General features: G+C 43.7%; 1 protein-coding gene across 1 annotated transcript; it reads left to right on the forward strand.

Annotated features, from left to right (window-relative positions):
- Nucleotides 1–26455, forward strand: TM4SF4 (transmembrane 4 L six family member 4). The gene is made up of 5 exons (XM_044255080.1): nt 1–174; nt 1074–1163; nt 13730–13866; nt 21505–21694; nt 25956–26455. The coding sequence occupies exons 1-5, from the start codon at nt 1–3 to the stop codon at nt 25971–25973; spliced, it is 609 nt and encodes a 202-aa protein (XP_044111015.1). The 3' UTR covers nt 25974–26455.
- Nucleotides 26456–27650: the final 1195 nt, after the last annotated feature.

Below are 27650 nucleotides of genomic sequence, written 5' to 3' on the forward strand. Positions count from 1 at the left end.
ATGTGCACTGGAGGCTGCGCCAAGTGCCTGGGGGGCACGCTCATCCCCCTTGCCTTGTTCGGCTTTTTGGCTAACATCCTTTTATTTTTTCCTGGAGGAAAAGTGATAGACAACAAAGACCACCTTTCTGACGAGGTCTGGTTTTTCGGAGGAATATTAGGAAGCGGGGTCTTGGTGAGTAGGGATGCCTTAAAATCCTGCCAAAGATTTTTGCAGAATCCTTTTAAAATTGGGTACTTTTCAAACAAGAAGATCTTTAGTTACCAACAAGAGCCCAAACATGGCATGCTGAAAAGTCAGTGCCTTATTATTTTTTTCCTTCTTCATTAGGTCCTGACAGGACATCTCCACGAAATTTATTAAGTTATGAATTCCCAAGATTGGCCTGGCAGTTCTCAGGGATAAATTGAATCCCACCAACCAAACTGAGGGCTACATTATTTCTATCTTCTAACAAGATAGTGCTGGGGGCGGTAGACACACACTTTCTGGGAAATTGAAGGACTGAAAAGTACCAAGAGAAGCAGGTGTTGGTGGATTTCTCTTCCATTCATCCATTAATGATCTACTTACCCCTCCTTTCTAGTAGAGTTTAGAGACTCACTTTTCAGAACAATTGAGGACATTTTTTATTTCTTTTAAAGATTTTATTTATTTGACAGAGAGACAGCCAGAGAGAGAACACAAGCAGGGGGAGTGGGAGAGAGAGAGAAGCAGGCTTCCTGGCTCCCCCAGCAGGGAGCCCAGCATCCTGGGTTAATGACCAGAGCCAAAGGCAGAACTGAGCCACCCAGGACCCCGGAGGAAAGTTTCTTACTGCTATCCTACTCCACCATGTAAATGGACACTCAGGGCGTCAGATCTTGAAATCTGGCCTCACCGAAGCTGCAGTTAGGCCTTATGGACCCTGGATAGTCACACTTGACTACCCAGTGGAGCTCTGTAAGTTCATGCCCTTCAGTCCCCGGGGCCCACGGCTTGGATGGCTTGGACGTGAGGCCTCCGCAGCCGGGCAGGCGCAGGCTCTCCCTCCCCGGGTCCAACCCCAACGGAGGTGCTTCTCTCTCCCGCAGATGATCTTCCCCGCGCTGGTGTTCTTGGGCCTGAAGAACAATGACTGCTGCGGGTGCTGTGGCAATGAGAGCTGTGGGAAGCGCTTCGCGGTAAGTTGCCAGGGGCAGCCGCCCCCGCGGGAATGACTCCAGGGTGCACAGCTACCGCTCGGCATCGTGGGTGTGGGGCCAAGTGAGCGGCCCCAGGCGGTCACCAGCTCCGGAGGGCACTGGGGCATGGAGAAATATGGACGTCTTGCTGGTGCAAAGTAACAGTAATAATAAAATTTAAACTACCATAGCCCTTATACTCACAGGGTGTGAGCGTCCTTTTAGCTTTTGCAAAGGGTCAGGGATGTCACCACCAGAGAACTGGAGTCATGCTGTGTAAAGGACGCAGGCATGGAAGGCAGCGGTGAGGGCTGTAGCTCTCCCTCTGCCACTGAGAGGCCTCCAGACCCTGGGCAAGTCATTTCCCTTCCCTGGCCCTGAGTCATCTCATATGTAAAGGGAGTGGGGCAGCATGACAGATGATAACAGCCCCTCCTCAAAAGCCCCCTAAATTCCCCATCTACGCCACTGCCAGTTTCACTGTCTCAGTGCCCAGATTTTGCCTCAGGACTTCTGTTTCTTGTTTCATGCCTCTTTTAGGAGGTCAGCTAGAGAGATTTGGCATCACTGTCGCAGCCTGAGAAGTGGGGTCAGGTCCCATTTCTGCACCTGGGCAAGTCACTGTACTGCCCTCTGCCTGCCTTTTACTGGTCTTTAAAACAAGGACATTGAACTAGATCAGAAGTTCCCAAATACGGGACAAGCTCTGTTGGAGCACAGGTGCACTGTACCTTTCAATAACATAGAAAGCCATTCCTTTGTCAATTCTCCTTCAATCCTTTTGATTTGAGCAAGAGAAAATCAAATTTTGCTGGAAATAAGCCATCCCAAACCCCTCATAATCTCCCTTTCTAACAAAGGAAGAACAAGTTTCAGGATCCCAGAATGCAAGCAACATCAACTAAAAATGCAGTAAGACTGTATTATCTTCGTTAATGATTCTAGCACGCCACTCATAGTGGGGATATAAGTTAATAGGAAGGTGACTTAAAGAAAGATATTAAGAATTTGGGTACACTGTATGGCAAAAATGAAGAATGATGAACTGGAATTACTGGCTGGCTAATGAATAAGGCTGTTCTTGCTCTAACTCCCCAAGGCTCAATTGTTCATCTAGGAGATTTGTGAACCCCAATAATGAATTATACAAACTTGCCTTAACTTCTAAAGGGAAAGGTGTGGCCATCTGTTCCAAAATAGAATCATTTCTAACATTTCTTTCCCATTAGTATTTGCTCATTTGTTCAATCAAAAAATATTTGTCTGATCAAAAAATATTGATTGAGCACATATGAAGGGCTGAAGCTAGTGTACTGGGCATACGGTTACATTTTTTTATGTGCAAAGATCATTCAAAGAGAATATTCTTACATTGTTTTAAAGATTTTATTTACTTATTTGACAGAGAAAGATCACAGGTAGGCAGAGAGGCAGGCAGAGAGAGAGAGGAGGAAGCAGGCTCCCTGCCAAGCAGAGAGCCTGATGTGGAACTCGATCCCAGGACCCTGAGATCATGACCTGAGCCAAAGGCAGAGGCTTAACCCACTGAGCCACCCAGGTGCCCTGTTCTTACATTTTTAACACCATCATGTGTCCCGAGTAAGCATGGATCATTTTTTAGTTTTGATTATTATAACATTTAAAAGCAGAGATGTAAAAATTAACCACAATTTATTTGATATAGTTATGTAACATGTGTTTTATATATGATATTTTTATATAATTAATTATAAAGGAAAGGAAGACATCTATAACTCATTTGCCCTTTGAAATATAATCCTGATACCCTCCTTTTGGAGAATAAGTTGAAGATGAGAATTTTTTTTAAGATTTTATTCATTTATTCAACAGACAGAGGTCACAAGTAGTCAGAGAGGCAGACAGAGAAAGGGGAGGAGGAAGCAGGTTCCCCACAGAGCAGAGAACCCGATGTGGGGCTTGATCCCAGGACCCTGGGATCATGACCTGAGTTGAAGGCAGAGGCTTAACCACTGAGCCACCCAACCACCCCTGAAGATGAGAATTTGAAATAAAATTTAAAAATTGGCAATTAAGGAATTGGATGAAAAGGAAAAATGCCATTGCTTAGAAAGCTAACAGCTCAGGGGCACCTGGGTGGCTCAGTTGGTTCAGTGTTTGCCTTCAGCTCAGATTGTGATTCCAGGGTCTTGGGATCGAGCTTCATATTGGGCTCCCTGCTCTGTGGGGAGCGTGTTTCTCCCTCTCCCTCTGCTGTTCCCTCACCCTTGTGCTTTCTCACACACTCTCTCTCTGTGCTGAGTAGAAGGCTCAGAATTAAAACAAGGGGTTTTGTTTGTTTATTTTTGTTTTTAGGTTTATACAGAACTACAAGGAAAAGGGAAATAATATTCAAAGTATTGTACATAGTTTGTTTTTTAATTAGATTTATGTGAAGTTCCAAAGAAAAGCAGAAAAGTCATGTTTTTACAAGCTGAGTTAATCAAATCTGAACCATGTGGTCTGCCCAGTTCAAGTTGTCTGTCTGGGCTCCCTAACACCCCATGGAAGAGGTGCCCTTGTCTTGGGTTGAGGATGAATTCTCCAAACCATTGGTTGATCACCCGCAGAGCAGTGCCCATCAAAGGACCCGCTCTGCCAGACCGTAAAACAAGGCAGCCAGCCACAGCCACCTGGGACCAGAGACGGGCCACCCACTAGGCGGCCTGCAGAAGTTCTTGTTTTGGGGTTTGGTTCCTACTCAGCTGCCAACTTTTAAAAATGGAAAAATTCGGGACACTTGGGTGGCTCAGTCATTAAGCATCTGCCTTCAGCTCAGGTCATGATCCCAGGGTCCTGGGATGGAGCCCACATCAGGCTCCCTGCTCAGCAGGAAGCCTGCTTCTCCCTCTCCCACTCTCCCTGCTTGTGTTCCCTCTCTGGCTGTGTCTCTCTCTGTCAAATAAATAAATAAAATCTTAAAAAAAAAAAAAGGAAAAATTTACAGAAGTATTTAGATATTCCACTTCTTTTTCAAAAAATTCAAAATTGACCTGGGCCTGCATTTTGACATAGCGATGGCCTGCGGTAGACACGGCTGAGCTCTTTGTTTCGGGTCCCTGCCCTCCCCCTCAGGGCCGCTGAGCTCATGCCTCTGCAGAAGAGCTCTGTTTCCTTAACTTCCTGAGGCTTTGGAGCACTAAGCAATAATCATTTTTAAAGAAAGGAATCTACAAACATTTTGTCAGACCAAGAAGGAAAAGCTGCAGCATATTTTACTCAGTACTCTGATGCTGAAGATTCGGATTATTTTTCCAAAGGCTGGTGGCATTCCCCTCCAGGTGTTTAAGGACCATGGGGCTTCTGTGACAACACTGTTTGGAAAATCCAGCTGGGTACAAAGTCCTTTGAGGCAGACACACACCAGGCCAAGGGCTGTGGGACTACATCCTTTTCCTGTCTCCACAACCTTGCTCTCGTTTGGTTCCTGGTCTCTCTCTCTCTCTCTCTCTCCCCTCCCTTCTTTGCTACACGTCTCTCGGGAATACTTTTCAGAAGTCAATTGCATCATTCTCTTCCCTTTCCCTGGGTCTTCATAAAACCAGGGCATAATAATCGATAAATAGTAGCAGCAGGATATGGTAATTGCAGAGATAAAGCAAGACAATGAGCTGGAAAAAATCTTGAGGTCACTGAACCAGTATTTCATGGTCAAACTAGGAGATGGAAGCCGCTCTCCTCTGAGGCAGAGCAAGCCAGAAGCCCAGCCTCAAGGTCTGCACTGTTTTTAAATAAATTAAGCTACATGAGGGCCCTGGGGTGGCTTAGTCGGTTAAGCATCTGCCTTCAGCTCAAGTCATGATCCCAGAGTCCTGGGATTAAGTCCTGCATCTGGCTCCCCGCTCAGTGGGGAGTCTGCTTCTCCCTTTCCCTCTGCCCCTCCCCCCTGCTCATGCTAGCTCATGCTCTCTCTTTCAAATAAATAAATAAAATATTTTTTAAAAAATTAAGCTACACGAGAGCCCAGAAAGGGGACAGAAGGTGTGAGATGAGGGTGACCTCCAAAATGGGCTTTGAAAACCCCCACCTGTGTTTGTTTTTGGGTCTCATCCTCTTCCTCCCCTACAAGAGGTTTTCAGTGGCCTCCTGGCAGTTTATCTTTGGCAGGGGGGAGGGTCAAGGTCTCTGGGCTTTAAAAACAAAAACAAATTTATCAGAGTCCATAGAACAGCTAATTAATTTTAGCCACTCATTCAAGTTAAGTCTGTACTTTATTAAGAGTCTTTTGAAGACCTTGGCCTTGACTCAAAGTAATCTCTGATAATAGAACTGAAGGTACAGCAGGCAGGCATTTCAGCATCCTTAAAGCATATCAGGTAGATAAAGGCGCACTCCACCCACAGGCAGGGCCGGATGGTTGACAGTCCTACTGCCAAGGAGGATCTTGTCACTTCTTAAATTAGTCCGTCACTAGAAGCACTTCTTCTGTGCCCGGCTCACCAGTGCCCCCTAGGGACACCTCCTGTGAGAGCACTACTGAAGTAAACCCTTCCTGAGACGGGAAGCTTGGACTCTTGACATGATGGCCAGTTTCACGGGGATTCAAGAAAGACAGTTCTTTTGAAATAATAGATTCTCTTGAACGAAGAAATAAAATATGGAATCCTATTTCTTCACTAATTTTTTTTAGGCTTCAAAATCCTCTGCTATGAAATAGATGATAGGCACATGTCCCTTCACAAGGACCGTCCAAGGGTGGGGGAAGCTGGTGCCAGCATTAGAGTAAACAAAAGGGGAGAGGAACACCAGGGGGCTGGCAGTGAGGACACATAGATCCTCCATAAATGCGTGTGGAATGAAGGAAGCAAATGAATGCTCAAGAGGGATTTCAGGTGATTTCCAAACTGATACTATCTGGCCCAACTCTCTAACACCAACCCTTTGAGTTAGGCATTAAACTGCCTGTTTTGTACATAGGGAAACTGAGGTGCAGGCAAGTTAAGTTTCTGATGGCTGCAACCCATCCAATCCCTCCAGTCCTCTCCCCTTCCCAAGCCTGGCCAAGGCCAAAAATACAGAACATTAATATCCCAAGGGGGAAAAAAAATGCTTCAGGTAATACTTGTATATCTCAGGGTAATTGTTAAGGAGGAAACTTCATGCCCATCAGAGATGTTTCCCTGACATGTTGCTACTACCCAAGTCTCTGAAAGCTATGTCCCCAAACCTCCCAGGCTTCTTCCCTTCCCAGGCCCCTGTGCCTCTGCCATCTGGCTCAGCCAACTCCATACGCCTCTGACCAAGAACACAGAGTGAGCTGTGGCAGAGCTAGGGTCCAATCCCACAGCCTCTAATCTCCAGAACCTGGCAAAGTGGAAGGTTTTAAAGCTGACAAATGCTGAAATCGAGGGCATTTTAATCTCCTTTTTCTGGGGAAGTGTTTTCAGCATATACATAAGCCCATTTCTTTAGCTATGGGAACGGAATGTGTATGCTGGGAGTCGACCTGTTATTTTTCTGCCCAGTGTTACGCTCTCGGTATTTGTGGAAAGTAAGAGTGTGTGAGGGTATGATAATAAAAGCATTACAATGTAATAATGACATTGATGGAGGGCTTGTTAATGTCATGGGAAATTACCCAAAACTTAGAAGTAGGCAAAAGAAGTTTCCGGGTATCCTATCAGGGAAGTACTAGGCACTTATCTAATAGCCTACCCCACCCCGGGGTTATCTGATCTTGTAGAGATAGGTACTTTGGATTCCCTGTTTACTATTTATTAGGCTAGCTTACATATTATGATCTCCCTGGGTAGGTATGTTTTATTGAGCCTTGTCTTTAAAAAGAGGAACAAGAGATCTTAGAAAGATGAACTTGCCGTGGTCAAAGGGAGGAAGCAAGACTCAGACCCAGGTCAATCTGCCTGTAACCCGCGCCCTTGACCACTGCACAGCAGAGCCCCCTCTTATTCATCCAGGCCAGGGAAAGTGTTACCAGGGAAGCCTCACAGTCCTGACTCTAAAATCTGGCAACCATTCTCTCTAAATGTTACCTCTATTCCCAATTTTGTGTCTCCTTCCAGAGATTTTCCAGGCCTTTTGCCTGTTTACTTCAAATAACACCTAATTTGAGTATCTACCCTCACATGTTCAACTTGGTTTCAATAATTTTACTTTTTTTTTCAATTAGCATACAGTGTGGTATTAGCTTCAGAGGTTCAATAACTTTACTTTTAAAGATTTTATTTATTTATTTGTCAGAGAGAGAGAGCACAAGCAGCAGGAGCAGCAGGCAGAGGGAGAGGCAGGCTCCCCACTGAGCAGGGAGCTAGATGCGGGCCTCCTACCAGGGACCCTAGGATCATAACCTGAGCTGAAGGCAGACACTTAACTGACTGAGCCACCCAGATGCCCCCAACAACTTTGGCTTTCAACATGAAAAATTTTTTATCATGAAACCCATGATAAAGTTATTCCAGAGTGATAATATCTGAGGAGTGAATTTGATTATTTTTTAAGACTTCTGAATGTGGAATTACTGAAAGCAAAGTGACATATACTTTGCTTCCTGTGGTTCATCCGTTCTGGGAAAGTTATGAAAAATCAGTTTGGGTTGCTTGTTTTCTTTATTTTAATGCAAGATATTTCAAATCTAGATACAAAATCAGAACATGCCACCTGTAGCCTCCTGAAGTTGTAACTTGATTCCTTGTTTCCTTCAGTTTTGTAAAGAAATAAAACATTATTGATTCACTGTGTTGACAGTCACTGTGTTCCTGTCTCCTAACCATAGTAACCATAGTCATAAATTCAGTGCAGACTAGATCCATGCATTTTTTAAACTTTTACTACCAAAAATCAGTTTTCAGATATTCTAGACTATGCTGTGTGGTGTGGATAGCCACTGTTCTCATGGGGCTATTGAGTGGTGGAATGTGGCAGACCTAAATTAAGGCATATCATAAGTCAAAAATGCACACCAAATTTTAAGGAATCAGTGCAAAAAATGGAAGCTATCTTATGAGTAATTTTTATATTGATTATGTATTGATATAATTTTTTAATATGTTGAGTTAAAGAAAATATATTAACATTAATCTCAGTATTTTGGGTTTTGGGGGTTGGTTTGTTTCTGTTTTTCCTTTTTAAATAGGTAGTTACTGGAAAGTGTTGAATTACATATATGGCTCCCATTACAATTCCATTGGACAGTACTGGTCTAGAGGGCCTTGCAATGGGGACTCCTTGTAAAGGGAATATTATCCAGTTGATATTTTATGTTAACGTGTTTTTTCATTTACTCAGACTTGCCTAACACGAAGAATGTGTATGTTTGTATTTGCTTTCTGTATCTTTAAATATTTGCCTGCTAAAATGTTCCAGGAGTGATATTTAAAATCCTTTACTCAGCTTACACAGCAGGAATAGCCTGAGTCAGATTTCTCCTCTCACTACCAGTCAGCAGATGTTGAAATCCTGGGTCGTTTTAGCTGAGGGGACCTTCTAGACCTGCTCTCCCGCCTTCTTCTGTTTTCCACCGGAAGCTGAGGCCAGAGAGGTAGGGGCCTCTGTGATGCTGAGGGCTAGAACACTGGTCTCTTCAGACTTCCCAACGGCCTTCCTGGAAATACAGTCTTTCCCAATTTTAGATACTTTTGTATTCTTAGTCAGTAGCTTAATGATTCCTGACTAGCAATTAGAACTCAAAATCAGAATGTCAAGTAAACAAAAACTGGGTTACTTTCTTACGTATTCTTTTTATTTTTGTGAGAGAACCCATGCCATTCAAACTACTACTCACCTCACAGGTGTGTTGAGAGGATTAAATGAGATAAAGCATGTAAGATTATCGCGGAAGGGAGCTAGCTATTTCTATTAGCTAAAAAGTGAGATGATTGCCTTGGATGGCTTTTGAGATATTTTTCACAAAAATTAATTATAAGAATATTTAATCACTGATTTAGTGGAAATTCTGACTTTTGAAGACTTTTAACCAGTTTTAAGATGTCAGAGACTTTTTATCATAGAATCCGTTTTTCTTTTTTTTTTTTTCAAAGATTTTATTTATTTATTTGACAGACAGAGATCATAGATAGGCAGAAAGGCAGGCAGAGAGGGAGGAGGAAGCAGGCTCCCTACTGAGCAGAGAGCCCGACTCAGGGCTCAATCCTTGGACCCTGGGATCATGACCTGAGCCAAAGGCAGAGGCTTTAATGCACTGAGCCACCCAGGTGCCCCAGAATCCATTTTTCATTGAGACAATTCAGTCTGTTACAAAGAACTGCATGTCAACAAATGTTTCCAGACCATGCACAGTCTCACTCTGAAAGGACAAGAGGTAACATTAGAAGAAACTGCCCTGAGTGTAAGTTTTCAGTTGCTGTACTAGAACATTCTGGCCATTCCTAGAGTTGTATCGCCTGTGTCTAACTCAACAGGGGATTTGGTTGGAGCATGGAGGTAGCTCAGAGACAGAGAACCAGCCAGATAAACTGCCACTAAGAATTAGAGCAGTAATTCCCCAAGTGTGTTCTTGCAAGAACGCATGGAAAAAAGTTATAGATTCCAATGAGATTGGAGAACTCTGTAAATCACCATATTTACCCAAACAAAAGGCAAAACTGAATATAAAACTATCTCTTGGTGCCTGGGTGGCTCAGATAGTTAAGCGTCTGCCTTTGGCTCAGGTCCCGATCCCAGGGTCCTGGGATCAAGTCCTGCATCGGGCTCCCTGATGGGCAAAGAGCCTGCTTCTCCTTCTCCCTCTACTACTCTCCCTGCTTGTGCTCTCTCGATCTCTCTGTCAAATAAATAAAATCTTTAAAAAAGAAACAAACAACTATTATTCTCCCATAAAGAAGTTTCAAAAAAAGCTCTTTGACTGACATTAATATACAAACTTTGAATGCCATCCACATATTTTAATCACATTTTATAAAATTTTAATACAGTGATTTTGAAGTAAGATGTTTTCCCCACTCATTTATTTTTAAATGTATTCATGCTTTTTTGACATCTATGTCTCTGCTACTGCTAAAGATTCCTTTTGAGCCATCAAAAGTTTCCCATAGTACATCTTCTCTTCTCTCCCATGAAGTTTGGATACAACATATGGCGCTGTTCATGGAAATTTCACTCAGTTCACAAATCTCAGTTCACAAAAGACAAAGGAAGTATTTGAACACTACTCTTGCAGTTACGTGTAATGATCCCCACAATTGTAAACACTAGGTGTGCTCATTCAGAATGCCCTTTAAAAGTGTCATTAATTATAACATTCAGAAGTAGAAATAATAAGGTCTAGTTTCCTAGAATAATTAATACATCTGTGTTCAGAAAGCTTTCTTTTTTTTTTTTTAAGATTTTATTTATTTATTTGACTCAGAGAGAGAGAGATCACTAGTAGGCAGAGAGGCAGGCAGAGAGAGGGAGGGAAGCAGGCTCCCGCTGAGAGAGAGCCTGATGCGGGGCTCCATCCCAGGACCCTGGGACCATGACCTGAGCCAAAGGCAGAGGCTTAACCCACTGAGCCACCCAGGTGCCCCCAGAAAGCTTTCTTTAAACCATTCTGTCAGCTAACATTAGCTGGGTTGTTCCTGACTAATGCCTTCCTCCTGCAGTACTCAGTTGTTCCAAATAAAGTGTTGAGGGAAGTGCCCTCTTGCCTGGTAGATAAAATAAGGACTCAGCTCTAAGGCAATTCCCTCACTTTTTAGGGGTGTTCTGAGAGCTAATAAGTTTGTGTATATTCCACAATACATAGTGTATCCTCTTCTTGGAGGCTCATAGACTTGAGCATGTCACAAAGAGTTTTAGGAGTAAAACAGGAGTGAAACCCATTTAGCTTGATAGACCAGCAATTTTCAAAATCATTCAACTAGACATCTTTTGGAGAAGATATTGCCTGTTCTAACATGATAAACTGGCCAACATTTTCATTTGCTTCTGACCTAGATTATATTCACAAATGTTCCTAATGGTGAGAATGGACTAGACACAAAAATGAAGGGAGAAATTTAAATAATGAGTAACATGAAACCATGGTCTTTGAAAACATCCAACAAGTAGTTACCCAGTGCCTTTGAAAAGGTAGGAAGGAGAAAAACCATATAGATGGTGGTAAGGATAAAGCAATGTCCTATCTTCAGATACCTCGTCCTTGAGTGCAAGGAGCTCATGCTGTGGTTCAGGGGAAGACAGACATAAAACGGTATATAGGAATGCGTTGTGGGAGTTGTGCTATGGTAGAAGTTTACATAGTCCAGAGTACTGGGGGTAAGAGATGAAGAAGGGGACAGTCAGTTTGACATAAGAAGTCAGACAAGGCTACATGAGGCGCCCAGGGCGAGAGCTCAGTCTTGGAAAGTTGCACCCAAAATACATTAATATAGGATTTTAAAACAAATACAGCTGAAGTGGAACTCCATTATTACACAGATTCCAACTGGCAGGCGCTGTCGGGTTCTCTCCACCCCCAAACCCACCCCCGCCCCACCCTCCTACCCAAATATATTCTGTGATAAGATTGTTAGTAATACACAGAAGCGGGGGAGCGGAAGTACCTGCCATTTAGCTTAGGTTATCACATCTAATTTTCAACAGACCTTTGGTCAGGCTTTATCATGCCCATTTATAAATAGGAAGACTAGGATCCTGGGAGCGCGTCCCTAACACAGAGAAAAACTGCAAAGCTGTGACCGGAGCCTGAGCCTGCCAACTTCTAAACTCTTGTGCTTTGTGCCACACCTTCATGGGACCAACGTGAGAGAGGTGATCGTTTTCCACCTCCATTTCCAAAATTATGAATGTTTCTATGCTACCCTGTAATGCCTATTCAGAATGGACATTGCCTTTCTGAGCCTGATTGCTTTGCTGATTTGTTTTGAGGGAGTTAGCCCGGATGGGCTTTAGGATTTTTCCTGCCTTTCATAGTCTATAATTCTATTTTGCTTTCATAATTACAAAAAGAAAGATACTAGTACCATCTATGTCTTCCTAATTAATCCCTGTCATACAAAGATATTTAAAAGAACTTCAGTTTGGGGGCTTGTTAACCCAAAGAAGAGAAAACTTTCAGAGGGTAAGGAGTGGAGAGATGTAACATATGAAATATGTTTATATGAAATGTAAAATATCTTCAGCTTTTTAAAGGCTGCTACCACATGGAAGAGAAGCACTTAAACTCTTTGACCTTGAGAAATGGAACTGGGACCAGGAGGAGAATTCCAGGACCTCTGCTCTTCCTCCTGAGCAGAGCCTACCAATGACATAGGACCCTGCTGTGGCTTAGCTTAAGTAAGATGACTAGACCAAAAAATTTTAAGGTCATCTCCAATTCTAAAATTCTTTGGTGCCATAAGAGGCTGGCCTTTCAGGGCACCTGGGTGGCTCAGTCAGTTAAGCATCTACCTTTGGCTCTGGTCATGATCCTGGGGCCCTGGGTTCAAGTCCTGCATTGGGCTCCCTGCTCAGCTAGGAGCTTACTTATCCCTCTCTCTCTCTGTCTGCTGCTCCTCCTGCTTGTCCACTCTTCTCTCTCTGTCGAATAAATAAATGAAATAAATAAAATATTTTTTAAAAATCTGTCTATTCCTCAAAAAGTTGAAAATAGAGGTACCCTATGATCCAGCAATTGCTCTACTGGGTATTTACCCTAAAGATACAAATGCAGTGATCTGAAGGGGCACGTGCACCCAAATATTTATAGCAACAATGTCCACAATAGCCAAACTATGGAAAGAACCTAGATGTCCATCAGCAGATGAATGGATAAAGAAGAAGAGGTATATAAATATATAAATATATATACACACACATACACACACAATGGAATACTATGCAGCCATCAAAAGAAATAAAATCTTCCCATTTGTGATGACATGGATGGAACTAGAGGGTATTATGCTTAGCGAAATAAGTCAATCAGAGAAAGACAACTATCATATGCTCTCCCTGATATGAGGAAGTGGAGATGCAACGTGGAGGGTTTGGGGGGTAGAAAAAGAATAAATGAAACAAGATGGGATCAGGAGGGAGACAAACCATAAGAGACTCTGAATGTCACAAAACAAACTGAGGGTTGCCAGGGTGTGGGGGAGAGGGTGGTGGGGTTATGGACATTGGGGAGGGTATGTGCTATGGTGAGTGCTGTGAAGTGTGTAAACCTGGCGATTCACAGACCTGTACCCCTGGCGCTAATAATACATTATATGTTTATTTAAAAATTATAAAGAACAAAGAAAATCACAACATTAAAAATGTATTTAAAAAAAGATCTGTCTAAATAGGCTGGCCTTTCATATTAGCCCTGAGAAGGAGGGAGATTAGGAGGAGAGTCTTTTCTTAATAAAGTTAAAAACCATGGTTCCAAGGGATCAACCAGAACTAGCATCTCAGCCATCCATGAGCAAGAAAAGATATGGGGATGGGGGAGAGAAGGGGACACAAGATACCAACATTCCTTCTGGGAGACCCCCCTGGCCCCACCTACTATGAAGACTGGCTCTTGCCCCTAACTTCCCTGGAGTCCCCATGGTCAACAACAGTCAGGCATGCTGGGGGTAACCTCGGGAACACTTAAGAACCTGCCTGTCTCTCTCCTTCTCTTTCAGATGTTCACCTCCACAATATTTGCTGTGATTGGATTCTTGGGTGCTGGATATTCATTCGTCATCTCCGCCATCTCAATCAACAAGGGTCCTAAGTGTCTCATGGGCAACAGCACGTGGGGCTACCCCTTCCACGAAGGGTAAGGTACATCCTGCAATGCCCTGTGTCCCCACAAGGGGCACGGGCAGGTAAATGGCCCAAGGGGAGCCCTGCATAGGTCCCGTCCCCTTCTTCTGACGAGTCTCAGGCGCCTTACTCCTTTGAGGCAGAGCTGGAGTGTGGCAGGAGAGAAGTTGCCCAAGATCTCACCTCTAATTGAGCTTTCGACATCAGACGCCAGGAGACATAACGAGAGAGGGTGCTTCAGCTGGCCTGAGAGAAGGAGGTCTGCAGGGCCATGACCAACACTCAGACATTTACGAGCAGCAACACGAGGCAGTTTGCAATATTAGTAAACAGAACATGGTGGCATCCACTGAAAATCTTATAACAGAAAACAAGAATGACTACCCAGTAACAGGGTGCAAAGGCTTTCACTAACACCCCAAACGTTCTCTGACCAAACAACTTTTTAAGGTGCGAGTTTATGGAAAATGACATGGAAGATGCTGCAGATTCTTCAGGAGAATTCATGTCAGCAGAACACATTAAAATACCACTTCATATTTTCATGGAACTTTGCAGTTGATAAAGAACTTCTTTCCTCACCAATTTATAATTTACTCCTTTCAGCACCCCTAAGAGGTTGTAAGTTTAGTAAGGTTTAGTAAGCCAAGGCAGGCGTACTACATTTGGCTTGCTCAAACTCACACGGGTGGTTGAAGGCAGAAGGCAGCTCCAACTCGTGTCTTCTGACTTTGAGTTCTAGTCTTTCTGTATTACGCACCCTTCTGTCCACAGACTGCACGGTCTAGTGCAGTAGCCAGTAGCCGTATGTACCTGTTCAAACTTTAATTCATTTACATGAAATAAAGTTAAAAATTTCTCAATCAACTAACCATATTTCAAGGACCAGCAGCTATACGTGTCTAGTAGCAATTGCATCAACACTCATAGATACAGGGCATTTCCATCATCACCGATGGTCTACAAGGCAGCGCTGCACCAGCCTCCAACCTCCGGGAGGGCTGGAACCATTTCAGCTTTGTTCTTCACTGCCTGGCACACTGACTGATGCACACCGAGGTGGTCAGGAAACGCGGTTGTGGGGTCCTGCTCCACGGGGAGGATGGGTCCGTGCCTAAAGAAATCTGAACACTCTATGTATTGATTTCCATGAGAGTGTAAAGTCCCACAAGAGCAGACTTTCGATAGGGAGACAGACTTTCGAACCAGTGGTGATATGGGCCACAGGGGCTTCAGGCAAGAGAGCATCCCTGCCATTCTCAAGAGTTACACAAGGGTCCGGGCCTCTAGTATCCTCATCAGAGGCAGGGATTCCCGAAGGCATTGATTATATTGTGGACTGCCCCCTTTTCTGGCAGAGGACTGTTGGAAATGTCCAGCTGCCTTGGGATTGGCCTGCCTGAGCACAGAAATCGGATACCGGATCCATTTCCTGAGGTTCTTCACCAGATAGTTTACTCCCTCCCTCCTGGCGGTGTATTTCTGAAACTCCAGGTTGTCTCCTCTCAAGGCCGCTCCTACTATTATCTCTACCCACAGCCTCAGTGCGGTAGGAAGCTCTTTTCTATTTATTGTTACCTAAACGCCAAACTTAAAGTCAATTAGGATAAGTTCCGGTCCCAAACGAAGGAGGGAGAAAGGAAACACAACCTGGCCTCCACGGTCCCCCCCCCAAGGCAACATGATGGCCTTAGGCCCTCACACCCTCTGTGGGCACAGCCACTCCCTGCTTGGGAGGGAATGGGATGGATGCCCAAGGTCAGGAGAGACAGCTGGTCTGTGGGCCGCTACAGGAAATGCCAGTGTGGGGGAAGGACAGGAAAGTACTTTTCAAACTATTCTGTCCTTCTGGTGAAGCAAGTTTCCATGCACATCACTGCCATCTACCTCCCCGTTACCCGCTGATGTCCGGTTTCCTATATGTCATCATGCCTTCTCCTCACAACTGACCGGCTCGTGAACTGGTCTCAGATCACCGAGGTTTAATAATGAAAACAGGGTAGAGGTGGCATTGTGGGCAAGCAGGAGCATTTCAGAATTCTGCATCCTCCTCTGTGCATGGCCGGGCTTTGATAATTCTACGTGAGAGGGGAGAGGTTTGCCTCCCATGAGGTCTATGCAGAGACTTCAAACTACACTGTGAGTAAATATGGCTGGGTAGGGGCTTATTACAAAGCCCGTGGATACTACACTTTCCAGGTGATTTGTAGAATATTTAAAAGTCATTTGACTTACCCATGGTTGTTTTTTTTTTTTTCTTCATGCCCTGACTTTGGCATTTAATCCCACAGAAGGTACAAGTCCTCTCTCTCTGTACAAGGCCTGAAATAGGCCACAATTGGCGCAGGAAGGGCTTTCGGGGGGGTGGGGGGGCTCTAGGTGGAGCGTGTCACACTTTATCCTCTTTGCGACCTGGCAGGGTTTCCTCAGCATTCCATTGTCTCCTACATCCTGTGTCCTGTCTTCTGAGGCAAGAACTCACAGCCCTTTACGACCAGATCTCCCATGCCAGCTCTAAACCTTCCCTCCGACTGCTGGGGCTCATCCTGATCTTCTTTCAGTAATAACTGAATCTCTGCCACTCGGTGTTTTCTGGTGAACAAAGTGCTCTCGCCCACGTGTTTCATTTGATGCTTACAAAAAGCCTGTGGGATTAAGTCTCCCTCAGAGGGAGGAAAGTTGAGCCCAGAGTGGACATGCAGCTTGCCCTGAGCTATGCTGTTTCTTAGTGACTGAAGCTCAGATCCAATCTTTGAGCCCAAGTTACAGTGTCTTCTCTAGAACGCGAGTGATACTGATTTGCGGGCTCTGCTTTTTGTGCAAATTATAGATTCCATCTAGCGTAGCTCAGGGACCTCTGCCTCAGTGGATACTTCTTATCCAGGGGTTTCCAGCACGTGGGCACAGCAGCAGCTGTTGTTGTAGCTGCAGACCTAACACACATGCACAGTTACCAGTGAGGAGAACGGAGGAATCACTTGCATGCGTGAGCTCCCACAAAAGGATTCGGGACACTTGTCACTCTTTCCTTATCACCGAAGGGCAGTGGCAGCCACTGCCACTCCTTCCTTTCTTCCTCCCTCCCTCCCTTCCTTCCTTCCTCTTTCTTACTTCCTTTTCTCTCTCCTCCGCCTCCTCTTCCCCCGTCCTCCTTCTTCTTAACGTTAAGGGGCTAAGTGGTTTTGCATGCATTATCTCGCTTAATCTTCCTAATAAATCTGAGGAGAATTCTTATCCTTAGATAGAAAAATGTAATTCAAAAAGGCTAATCTTCCCAGGGCTCCATAGCTAGTCCTGAGTAGAAGGAGAACTTTAAAAAGCAAACAAACACTTGATCGGCACGCTACTTTGTGCTGAAGCCTGTCGCAGACATGGAGCAGGGTAGGAGAGACGTGTAACTCCTGCCCCAGTGAGCAGGAGGCTAGTCAGGGTGCCTGTACCTGCCAGACCCTCACGGTGCAGAAAAGGATGAAACGGAGGAGTGCGAGGGAAATTTCTCTGAGGAGGTGATGAGAACTGTTTGAGAGATGAACAAAAATGTGTCTTCCAAAGAGGGAGGAGAAGCACATTTCAGGCAGGGAAAAGAGCAGGTCCTGAGACAACCAGGGGAAGGAGCGACATGCTCAGAGAATGTCCCATCACTGTGAGCCTGAAGCTCAGGCTGAATGTGGCAGAGAGGAACAGAAGGGGACACCACATGGGGGTGCAACAGACAGGTAGGCCAGACCTTTGGGACCTTGGGGACCAGCAGAGGACTTCAAGCGGGACATACCACCACCACTTGTGGATTTCTAGGATGATCGTGATGGCAGTGATATGGAGAAAGAACAAGGGCTCAGTAACAAAGAGAGAAAAGTAAGAGGTTGGAGTAGTAATCCAGATAGGATTATGGACACCTGCAAGGCAGTGGAATTGGGGTTCAAAAGAAAGACACAGACTTCAGAGACCGTCTGAGATGAAATCATCAGGATGAAGTATGAGGAGACAGGGCAGAAGTTATTAAGGTGGACTCTGAGATTTCCAACTTGCGGCACAAAATTCAGGACTCTTCAATGCCATAGAACATAGTTTTGTTGTTTTCCTCAGAAAATTTTGTTGGCGATCATATTAAAAGAGCAAAGACAGTTAACTTTTTCTGTCACAAGAACCATACTAAAGAAGCATTCTAGAAGGAAAAGGAAACCTAGGACATTTTGAGATACACCCTCTTGGCTTCCTTTGAAGTAGGACCTCCTCCCATCCAAGGTCTTCCTTTCTGAGACAATTGGCTACGTCTACCTTGACCCTGAGCTCCTGAACGGGAAGCAGCTTGCATCGGGCATGGGGGCAGCTACAGGAGGGAGAGCCAGAGGAACTGCCAAGGACAGTTAGCAGTTGGGGAGGGATAAGGGAAAGCCCAGTCGAACTGCGACGCTCCCAGGGAAGGTGAGGTAAGGCGAGCTCCCTTACACCAAAAACATGGAAGAGAGTACAATACAGGTTCTGCCTGGACTTTTAGTTGAGACCATCTGCATTTGTACTTCAAAGATTCCTCATCAGCAAGGAACTCCCTGAGCTGCTCTTGAACACATTCCCTAGAGCGAAAAGCCACACTGACCAAGAGAGATGGGGTGTTTCATGGAGGAGGCAACACTTGGGGATGTGAAACAGCTTTGCTCTTGGCCTGACTGGACTTGGGGACCAGACCCACCCCTGCCACCTGCCGGTGGTGTGATCTTCGGGCAAGGAAGGGTAATGGCAAATTCTGCTTCACGGGTTCAGGCAAGAAGGAAATAACCTGATGTCCAGAAGGCTCTTGGCCCAATTACTGCCACGTGCTGTGAGCTGAACATTCAGCCTTATTATTCATCATCATGAACAGAACTCATGACTGCGAACAGAATTCACTTTTATGCATTAGAACTTTCTGAAAAGTTATGCTTTCATAATGATTTTGTGCTTTAATTTCTAACCACCCACATGAAGGTCCAAAGAGAATATTCTCTCTACCATGGGATAGGTAACTCTTAATTGACATGCTATGATAAATATATTGTATAAATCAAATTTCATAAATACATTATATTGCAAATATACCGAAGGGATATAATTACTCAAGCAGGGGGGTGGTTTGTGTAATGATGAAGAATATCGGCTGTGGAGTCTGATAAACCCAAGATGGAATCCAGGCACTGCCGCTAACTGAACTCAAGTTCTTTATCTGCGTATGTTTGTTCATTCAGTGAATATGTCATGGAGGCTACTTTATGCACGGCACTGTTGCAGTAAAATAGCCTCTCCCCTGTAGGGTCCTAGAAAGAAGACAGGCACATGGACAGATATGGCAGCACGTGGTCCTGGGGGCTCTGTTCCGGAGGGACACAGAGTGCTGAGAAGCACAGGAGGGCTACCAAAGCCAGCCGAGGGCAGGAGAAACATCGGGGAGTCTGTTCTGGAAGATGTAGCCCCTTGAATAAGCCAGGCAGAACACCATGGGCAATGCATTTGGGCTTCCCTGTTCCTTCTATCTGCTGCCTTTGTTGCTTGCAAGAAGTGAATTTCAGGAAACCCATGGCTTTCTATCTGGATGTGGAGGGGATTGCTGCCGCTCAGGTGTTAATAGCCTTTAAATAATGAGATGCTTGAAAACTCCAGTTAAGGGGCTTTAAACTGACTCAGCTCTCCTTGCTTCACAGAATGCGGAAACATGATTAGCTCCCGGGGCCATGAAAAATTAGGGCCGCCTCTCTCCTGGGGTTGGAGAGTTGCACAGAGTAGTCATGGCCAGAATCTCAGAGACTCTGAGCCTGAGAATCTGGGAGGAGGGTAGAAGGGTCTAGAATGTGTATTCGTGGTGGTTTGTGAGCGGGAAGGAAGCAGCAGAGATGGGACTGAGAAGAATTCTACAGGTATCCAAACTCAACCCTGGTTTTCAAGAGCCCCCCATGAGCATTTTACCAATCTTACCGCCAGGAGGCGCTGTCGTCCCATCTCTGCACAGACTCTTGCAGAGGGAAAGAACTGGGGATTGCCAACCACTTCTTAGAATCTTTGCTTTCTAGAATGCACCTGGTAAACACCATGTCTTTATGACTTTCTATAATCAAGTTTGAAAATTGTAAAGACAGAGAGGACTGCATAGAAAAATTCAGAACAGAAATAAGAGTTTTAAAAAATAAGTTATTAAAAAAGGAAGCTTTATACAATACGTAAGGTACCTTATCTTCATGAGTCTTCACAATGGTGAGGTTGTTCTCAGCCCATTTTATAAATGAGGAACTGATGCTAAGGGTGCGGTAAGACTCGTATGAAGAATACACAGCTAGTGAGAAGATGCTCTCATTCAAACCCAGGCCCAATGACTCCAAAATACCAGGCTCTTTTCTTTAGACCACACTGCTCAGATTAAGTAAAATAGTAACAGTACTAGTGCTTTATTGAGCGCTTACTACATGCTAGGTGCTGTTCTAAGCACTTTGCTGGTATTGATTCATGTCATTGTCACAGCAGCCGTATGACTTGATGTTATTCCCACTTTGTAATAAGGACGCAAGTCCCATGGCTAATGAGCAGCTAAGAACTGTGCAATTATGGAAAGGTGAATCAATGCTACAATGTTTTATTTTGAAATCAAGAGCAAAATGCCTCATCTTGCCTTTAGCCCTTCTGCTCTATTAAACTCCAGGGTATCTTGCTTCTCTCCAAAGATTTCTGAAGATCTTAATACAGAGTGGATTTAAAATGAGAATTTTAAATCTGTCAGGAACAGGAGTCGTCAAAAAGATCTGGAAGCAATATGGTAGATGTTAATTTAGTAGCCAGATGGAGTTTCCCACTGAGTCCTTGAAAGGATAGAGGATACATGAAGGAAGAAGGAGAGAACAATTTGTAGCTCTAAGAATATGAGAAGAAATTATAATAATCCACATTTACATACTTTCCTCCTCTTTGTGTCTTAAAGATAATATACTTCATATTTCTCCTTCAAGACACAATGCCCTTTATATTGCATTGAACTCATATATATATTTTATAAAGATACTGCAGTTTCTCCTATTTCAAAGTTTCATAAACTATGTATTAAGGCAGCAGATGATTTCTTCCTATTTTTTAAGGAAGGAATTAAGGAATTTTAAGGAAGTAACTAAATCTTCGCATGTTAACAAAAATATAGTTGAATCAAATTCACAATTTGGCTAGAATTAGGCCTTTAAAAACTAAAAAATGAATGGATATGTGTACAATGTTTAAAATAGGGTCTGGCTGGCACATAGTATATGTTCGGTATTGTTTTTAAAATTGTAATTATGGGATATTTTTCTTTAAAAAAAAAAGATTTTATTTATTTGAGAGAGAGAGAATAGAGAGAGAGGATGAGGGAGGGGAGGGTCAGAGGGAGAAGCAACTCCCCACTGGGCAGGGAGCCCTATGCAGGGCTTGATCCCAGGACTCCAGGATCATGACCTGAGCCAAAGGCAGTCACTCAACCGACTGAGCCACCCAGGTGCCTATTATGGGACATTTTTCTTAGAGACCTTGTGCTTGGGATGGAAAGTATTACAAAAGGAAAATCATGGAGGTGTCTTTCTGGCCCAGATACTGCGTACATTTTACATTGCATTTACATTACATTACATTTACAACTCCTTTCTCAACTCCATGTCCCCAACAGGGATTACCTCAAGGATGAGAGCTTGTACAGGCAATGCCTAGAACCTGTCAATGTGGTGCCCTGGAATCTGACCCTCTTCTCCATCCTGCTGGTCGTAGGAGGGATCCAGATGCTTCTCTGTGTCATCCAGATCGTCAACGGCCTCCTGGGGACCCTGTGTGGGGACTGTCAGTGCTGCGGCTGCTGTGGGGTAAGTTGAGGTCCTGGCGCTTTCTTCTCAGCATACAGGAGACCAGGGCAGGCCACCTGAGCCGCCAGAGGGAGGGTGCGGAGGGCAGCAGCTGCCGAAACCCAGGCTGGAAAGTCCAGGCAGCCTTGTCTGTCGGCTCAGGGGAACGGAGACATCGTGTGGTAGAGAACCCGGTTCAGCTCTCTGCGTGTGTTAATATACACAGGCTGAAGGGGACCAAACTTTTTAGTCTCACACCCAGCTGACCACAGTCCTGGAGGAAGAGGACTCTGAATACATGTAGAAGTTTACAATAACACTTACTATTACTTATATGAAGATCCTCAGGGACGGGGCATTTGTCACTCACACATATTGACACCAATGACACATCATGGTCCAGCCCAGAATGTTCTCACTACTCCCTAAATAGATCTAGACAGCAGGCTAAATTTGCCAAGAATTGGGTGCCTGGGTGGCTCAGTAAGTTAAGCAACCGACTCTGGCTCAGGTCATTATCCCAGGGTCCTGGGTGAAGCCCCGAGGGAAGGTGGGCTCTGTGCTCAGTGGGGAGTCTGAGTCTCCCTTCCTCCAGCTCATGTGCTCTCTCTCGCTCTCTCTCTCTCTCTCTCAAATAAATAAAATCTTAAATAAATAAAGTTGCCAAGAAATATGTGGAACACATGTCAGGCATTGTATTTTCCCTGGAAAAGAATAGGACATACCAGTGCAAAACCTATATTTTGATGAGATTTCTGATCTAGAAGAGAGAGAGTGTTCTCAAGTGGGGGGGATAAAAGGAAATCACTGAGGATTTAGTCTCCAGATATGATTGTAAATTATTAATGATATAAAAAACAAAAATAAACTTGTGGACAGTAAGAAAGTGTGATTATTTCAACTCATGACCAAGCCAGACCAGAGAATTGTTCAAACACACATGGAAATATTTCAAAACACAAATTGGTGTAGGAGGAAAAAATTAAACAGAACTCAAAAGTTCCATAAGGAAGAACTATGTAAATGAATATGAATTGTGGTCCATCTACTTAAGATAATATTATGCCCCCATTTTAAATGATCCAAATCATTTTCTTTAAATTTCTAACAACAATTGTTATGCATATAGGTCAAAAATTCTGTGTCTTGAAAATATGCACTTGGTATATTGGTATTTACTTGGAAAGCTTGTATCCTACCCTGTCTTCTATTCATCCAGTTCCCCTGCTCTCCACCTGATTTCTTCTATATCCTCTGGAGTTATTTTGTTATCATTTTCCCCTACCTTAAAAATATTTTAAAAACTACAATAATACTGAAAATGCTTATGACTTAGTGTTATTTTTTTTAAAGATTTTATTTATTTATTTGACAGAGATCACAAGCAGGCAGAGAGACAGGCAGAGAGAGAGATGGGGAAACAGGCTCCCCGCCAAATGGAGAGCCAGATGTGGGGCTCAATCCCAGGATCCCGAGACCATGACCCTACTGAAGGCAGAGGCTTAACACACTGACCTACAGGTGCTCCAATTTAGTGTTATTTTTTAAAGAGCAAGGTATAAGGACACCTGGCTGGCTCAGTTGGAAGAGTATGTGACTCTTTATCTTTGGGTTGTGGGTTCAAGCCTCACGTTGGGTACAGAAATTACTTAAAAATAAAATTTTTTTAAAAAGACAAAAATAAAAAGAGCAAGATACAAAGAAAAGTATAGAGAATAAACAACTATGTACATAAGAAAAAACAAACACTATGAATTTTAAAAAGACCTAAAGGAAATCCAATTCAAATGGTAAATGATCAGTAAGAAGACTGACTTTTTTCCTTCCTTCTAGCTTATATTATTCAAAAAAAGTTTAACAAGCATAAATTTTAAAATATACAAAATATAAATTAAAAGGTCATATAATTTACATATAAATTTCACTGACTATTGAGATTTTTGTTCTATAATTTTTTTCCTTCCAAAGTCTTATTTGTTTATTTTAGAGAGACTGTTGGGGGAAGGGCAAAGGGAGAGAGAATCTCAAGCAGACTCCATGCTGAGCACAGAGACCTGACACGGGGCTTGATCTCATGACCCTGAGATCACAACCTGAGCTAAAATCAAGAGTAGGACATTTAACCAGAAAGCACCATTCAGGCAACCCTGGGCTATAAATTTTCAATTCTATTGTGTTGTATTTAAATGTTTTGGTCTTTAAATGTACATGGGAAGAAAAGAAAACTACCAGTTAGTAATCCATCAAAATTATTTTCATGAGAGCTGTTAAGAATATTGAGCATCTAAACCTTGTAATTCATCCAAAATGATTTCATGCTTGCTAAATCAGCTCATTTCAAACACTTTCATTATTTCTTTTTCTGCCTACACAGAAAAGAATCATATATTTAATTAGGAAGCAAATTTTCATTGCCAGATTTATGACAAATACAGCTGCCCTTTGAATAGAAGATAGTAGTTTATGCATTTTGAGGATTATCTATAAATTTTAAAACAGCCCCATAGGTACCAGTACACTGACTCTTTTCAGTGAGGGTCATCTATACAGATACTGTAATTTAGCAATTTTATTTATTTTTTTAAGATTTTATTTATGTATTAGAGAGAGAGAGCACAAGCAGGGGGAGCAGCAGAGGGAGGGGGAGCAGCAGGAGGAGAGAGAGAAGAAGATGGTCTGCTGAGCAGGCAGCCCCAAGTGAGGACTCGATCCCAGAACCCTGAGATCATGACCTGAGCTGAAGGCAGTCGCTTAACCAACTGAGCCACCCAGGTGCCCCTGTAGTTTAGCAATTTTAATGAATAAATCACTTGATAGTCAGAAGACAGTAGAAGGATCCACGGCTGTCCGTGCCTGGTAACCATAGAATCAGAAGGTGAGTGCACACCGCCTGAATTCCCCGTCCTCCCTCCCTTCTTCCCCTCTCCTCCCTTCCTTCTTCACCAAGTTTTTATTTCAAAAACTTCAAATCTGCATACAATGTAAAGGAACAGTATGATGACCTCCTATATTTTTTCACCTGGAGGCACAAACTGTTCACATCTGCTCACTCTCTCCCTGAACCATCGGGAAGTAATGTGCAGACAATCATGAAACTTCACTACCAGATATTTCAGGGCGCACGAGAGCTGCATGTTTTAGCAATTGGTCTGCTGAGGATTCCTTTCTTGTTGGCGGCTTGCCTCTCATCCAGCTGGTCAGCACCCCCACCTCCCGACCCCGTGGGATGCTGTGGGGGGACTTGGGCTTGCAGCCTAGTTCCGAAGCCTCCTGGCTGAGTGACCCCAGCAAGCTTCCTCACTCCCCGAGTCTTAGTTACCCCGACAGGCTCTTGCAGACCTTTTACAGAGAGTCTGCAGACCCATTGCGTTCAAGCAGAAAGTATTTATTGAGAGAGATTCCTGAGCCTGGCACGGGCTTTCCATGAGGTAATAGATGGAAACATGCCTGAAATACAAACTATGAGACCTGGGTTGGGTGCCAGCTTGTGCAGTCTTGGCAGTGTCCATTGCACGCAATGTTTCTTTGTCTACAAAACGTGGTGGTTAAACCTACTTCCCAAGGTTGCTGCGTGTTGAACATGGGGTGATAAATATGTATGCACATCAACAGTTAGAAGGCTCAGCACATTGTACTGATTGTTATTTACTCAGATACAAAAACTGGGGAGTTGGCGCAGTTTCAAGGAAAGGAGCACGGTCTCTGAGCTTCACCTCCCTGGGTTCGAATCCTCCCTCCTCTACTTACTAGTTGTATACATCTTACTAGATGTATACTTTGTATACATCACTTGAGTTCTCTGTGATCCTTATGAAAAAATGTTTTAATAAATGAGGCAAGCTTACCTTGGTGGCTTAGTTGGTTAAGCATCTGCCTCTGGCTCAGGTCGTGATCCTCAGGGTCCTGAGATTGAGTCCTGCCTCCGGCTCTCTGCTCAGTGGGGAGCCTGCTTCTCCTTCTCTCTCTGCCCCTCCCCACTGCTCATGCTCTCTCTCACTCTCTCTCAAATAAATAAATAAAAATCTTAATAATAATAATAATAAATGATGCAAAATAAAATGAAGCCTCGACCCCTGTAACCTAAGCACAGATAAGTGACAGATGAAAGCTCTGAAGCAATCAGAAAAGTGTTGAAAATATTCAATAGGTAACAATATGGGGCAGGAGTAATCAGGAAGAAGAGGGGCGATGGGGAAGGGGAGAGGGAGGAGAGAAGAAAGCAAAAAAAAAAAACCAAAAAACCAAATGTTGTCATAATTAAATTAACCTTTGTATTTTCTAGGGAGACGGACCAGTTTAAATCTCCTTGATGAGCTGCTCTAACTTGATGGCATGTGGGACATTACATTAAACTTATTCTTTTTCCTGGGGCTGGCAATTCCTGTCTGCGTCCTAGCTGACAAAGCTTAGGGACAACAGAGTTACTCCTTCCACTTTTCCAAGCAGCTTAGCTCAATTCAGATGTTTATGCTATTTTCAAAAATAAAAAATAGGTTGGTCACTTAAGTTAGGTTTCTATATCTTTCAGATTTGCTTCCTAGAATTGAAGAGCAGGTTCAAAGCAACTTTATCATAATTTGTTTTGAGGAGAAAATGTGTAAGGTCACACATAGTACCACATTGCTTCTTTGTATATAGAGATGTTTATATCTTTGGAATGTTTACACAGTTCAACGGAGGAAAGCACATTAAAAATGAGAAACTAAGACCAGCTTCTATTTCAAGATTTATGAGAAAAACAGAATGACTGATGTATCATAAATAATTTTATTTGGTGTCTTTTGGGCTAATGTGTTTGAATTAGTTGTGACTAGTCTTTCAAGCCTGCTTATACTTGCAAGGTTTTCTTATGTATATTAAATTAAAATCATAATTCAGAAGTGATATAATAAAGATTGTGTGTGTGTGCGTGTGTGTGCGTGTGTGTGTTTGGGAGGGAGGGGAAAAACCTGAATGACTACCACACTTTTTTTTCACCTTTTCTACAAATGGCTTCTTTTGATGAAACAAAAAAAGGATGTTTTAGAAAAGTTGACTTGGGTAATAATTTTTGTCAGTGTATGACCAGGATTAAGGTAATAGGTATTATTAATTTTGTATATTATATTAAGACATTAAGTTTGGTTCTATGAGTCAGGCACTAATAAGGAGTCAAATCCATTCTGTTGATGTGAGTTGAAACCCTAGCCCCACCACACACCAGCTAAGGGATCCTGGGAAAGTTACTTTCTAAGTCTCCATTTCCCTGCTGTTGAAAGGCAACCCATCATCCAAGAAATTTTCAAGTTCCCCAAGGTGAAACAAGGAGGCCACCCAGGCACCCCTAAATATCTGGTTTTGAATGTTTCATGGGCTCCTCAAGGCAACGGTTCTGGGCTAAACTCTCCCAGTCCTCCATGCACCTGGCTCTCCTGAAACCCTGCTCTCAGAGAGCGCTGGCATCTGCCCTGGGCAGACACTGAACTACAAGAATGATGCTAGATGACTGTCCTAACTGCAGAACATACCACACCCCAACCCTTTCAGTGGCTTTCATCACCGAGCCCCTGCAGACCCAGCATCACTCCACCCAGAACCTGAGGATCCTTGTCTTTGGCCCCACGACATGAACAGGGTCTGAACAGGCTTTCAGACCCTGTTCTTGCATGTGCTGGTCCATGTGCGTGGGAATGCTCGTTCCCTCCAGCTCATCAGGGTATAAACGCTTCTTCTCCTCCCAGACTCCATTCAGGGCTCTCATCTTGTCCAGGTTCTTCTTTCCCAATAGTCCCCCCAGTTAACGGACAGCCCGCCCCCCACATTCTCCCGTGGTATCCTGTATCTGTCAGAATGGTTGCCCTTCCCTGTTAGATCACATAAAATGTCCTTCTTTCCCTCTGGACGGGGAAACCCTTGAGCTCAGAAATGCCGTCTCATCCAAGTCCAGACCTCTCCCGGGCCTTGGGCCTGGAACGTAGTTGCTGTGCTCTGGTGGGTG

The sequence above is a fragment of the Neovison vison genome, chromosome 6, assembly GCF_020171115.1.
Source record: "Neovison vison isolate M4711 chromosome 6, ASM_NN_V1, whole genome shotgun sequence".
In the NCBI taxonomy this organism is placed as follows: Eukaryota; Metazoa; Chordata; class Mammalia; order Carnivora; family Mustelidae; genus Neogale; species Neogale vison.

What these genes read in the sequence shown, in the direction of transcription:
- TM4SF4 (XM_044255080.1), top strand. Translation starts at nt 1, where the DNA reads ATGTGCACTGGAGGCTGCGCCAAGTGCCTGGGGGGCACGCTCATCCCC. An exon ending in TATTAGGAAGCGGGGTCTTG is followed by an intron (nt 175 to 1,073) that starts GTGAGTAGGGAT and finishes TCTCTCCCGCAG; the next exon opens with ATGATCTTCCCCGCGCTGGT. An exon ending in GGCTACCCCTTCCACGAAGG is followed by an intron (nt 13,867 to 21,504) that starts GTAAGGTACATC and finishes TGTCCCCAACAG; the next exon opens with GGATTACCTCAAGGATGAGA.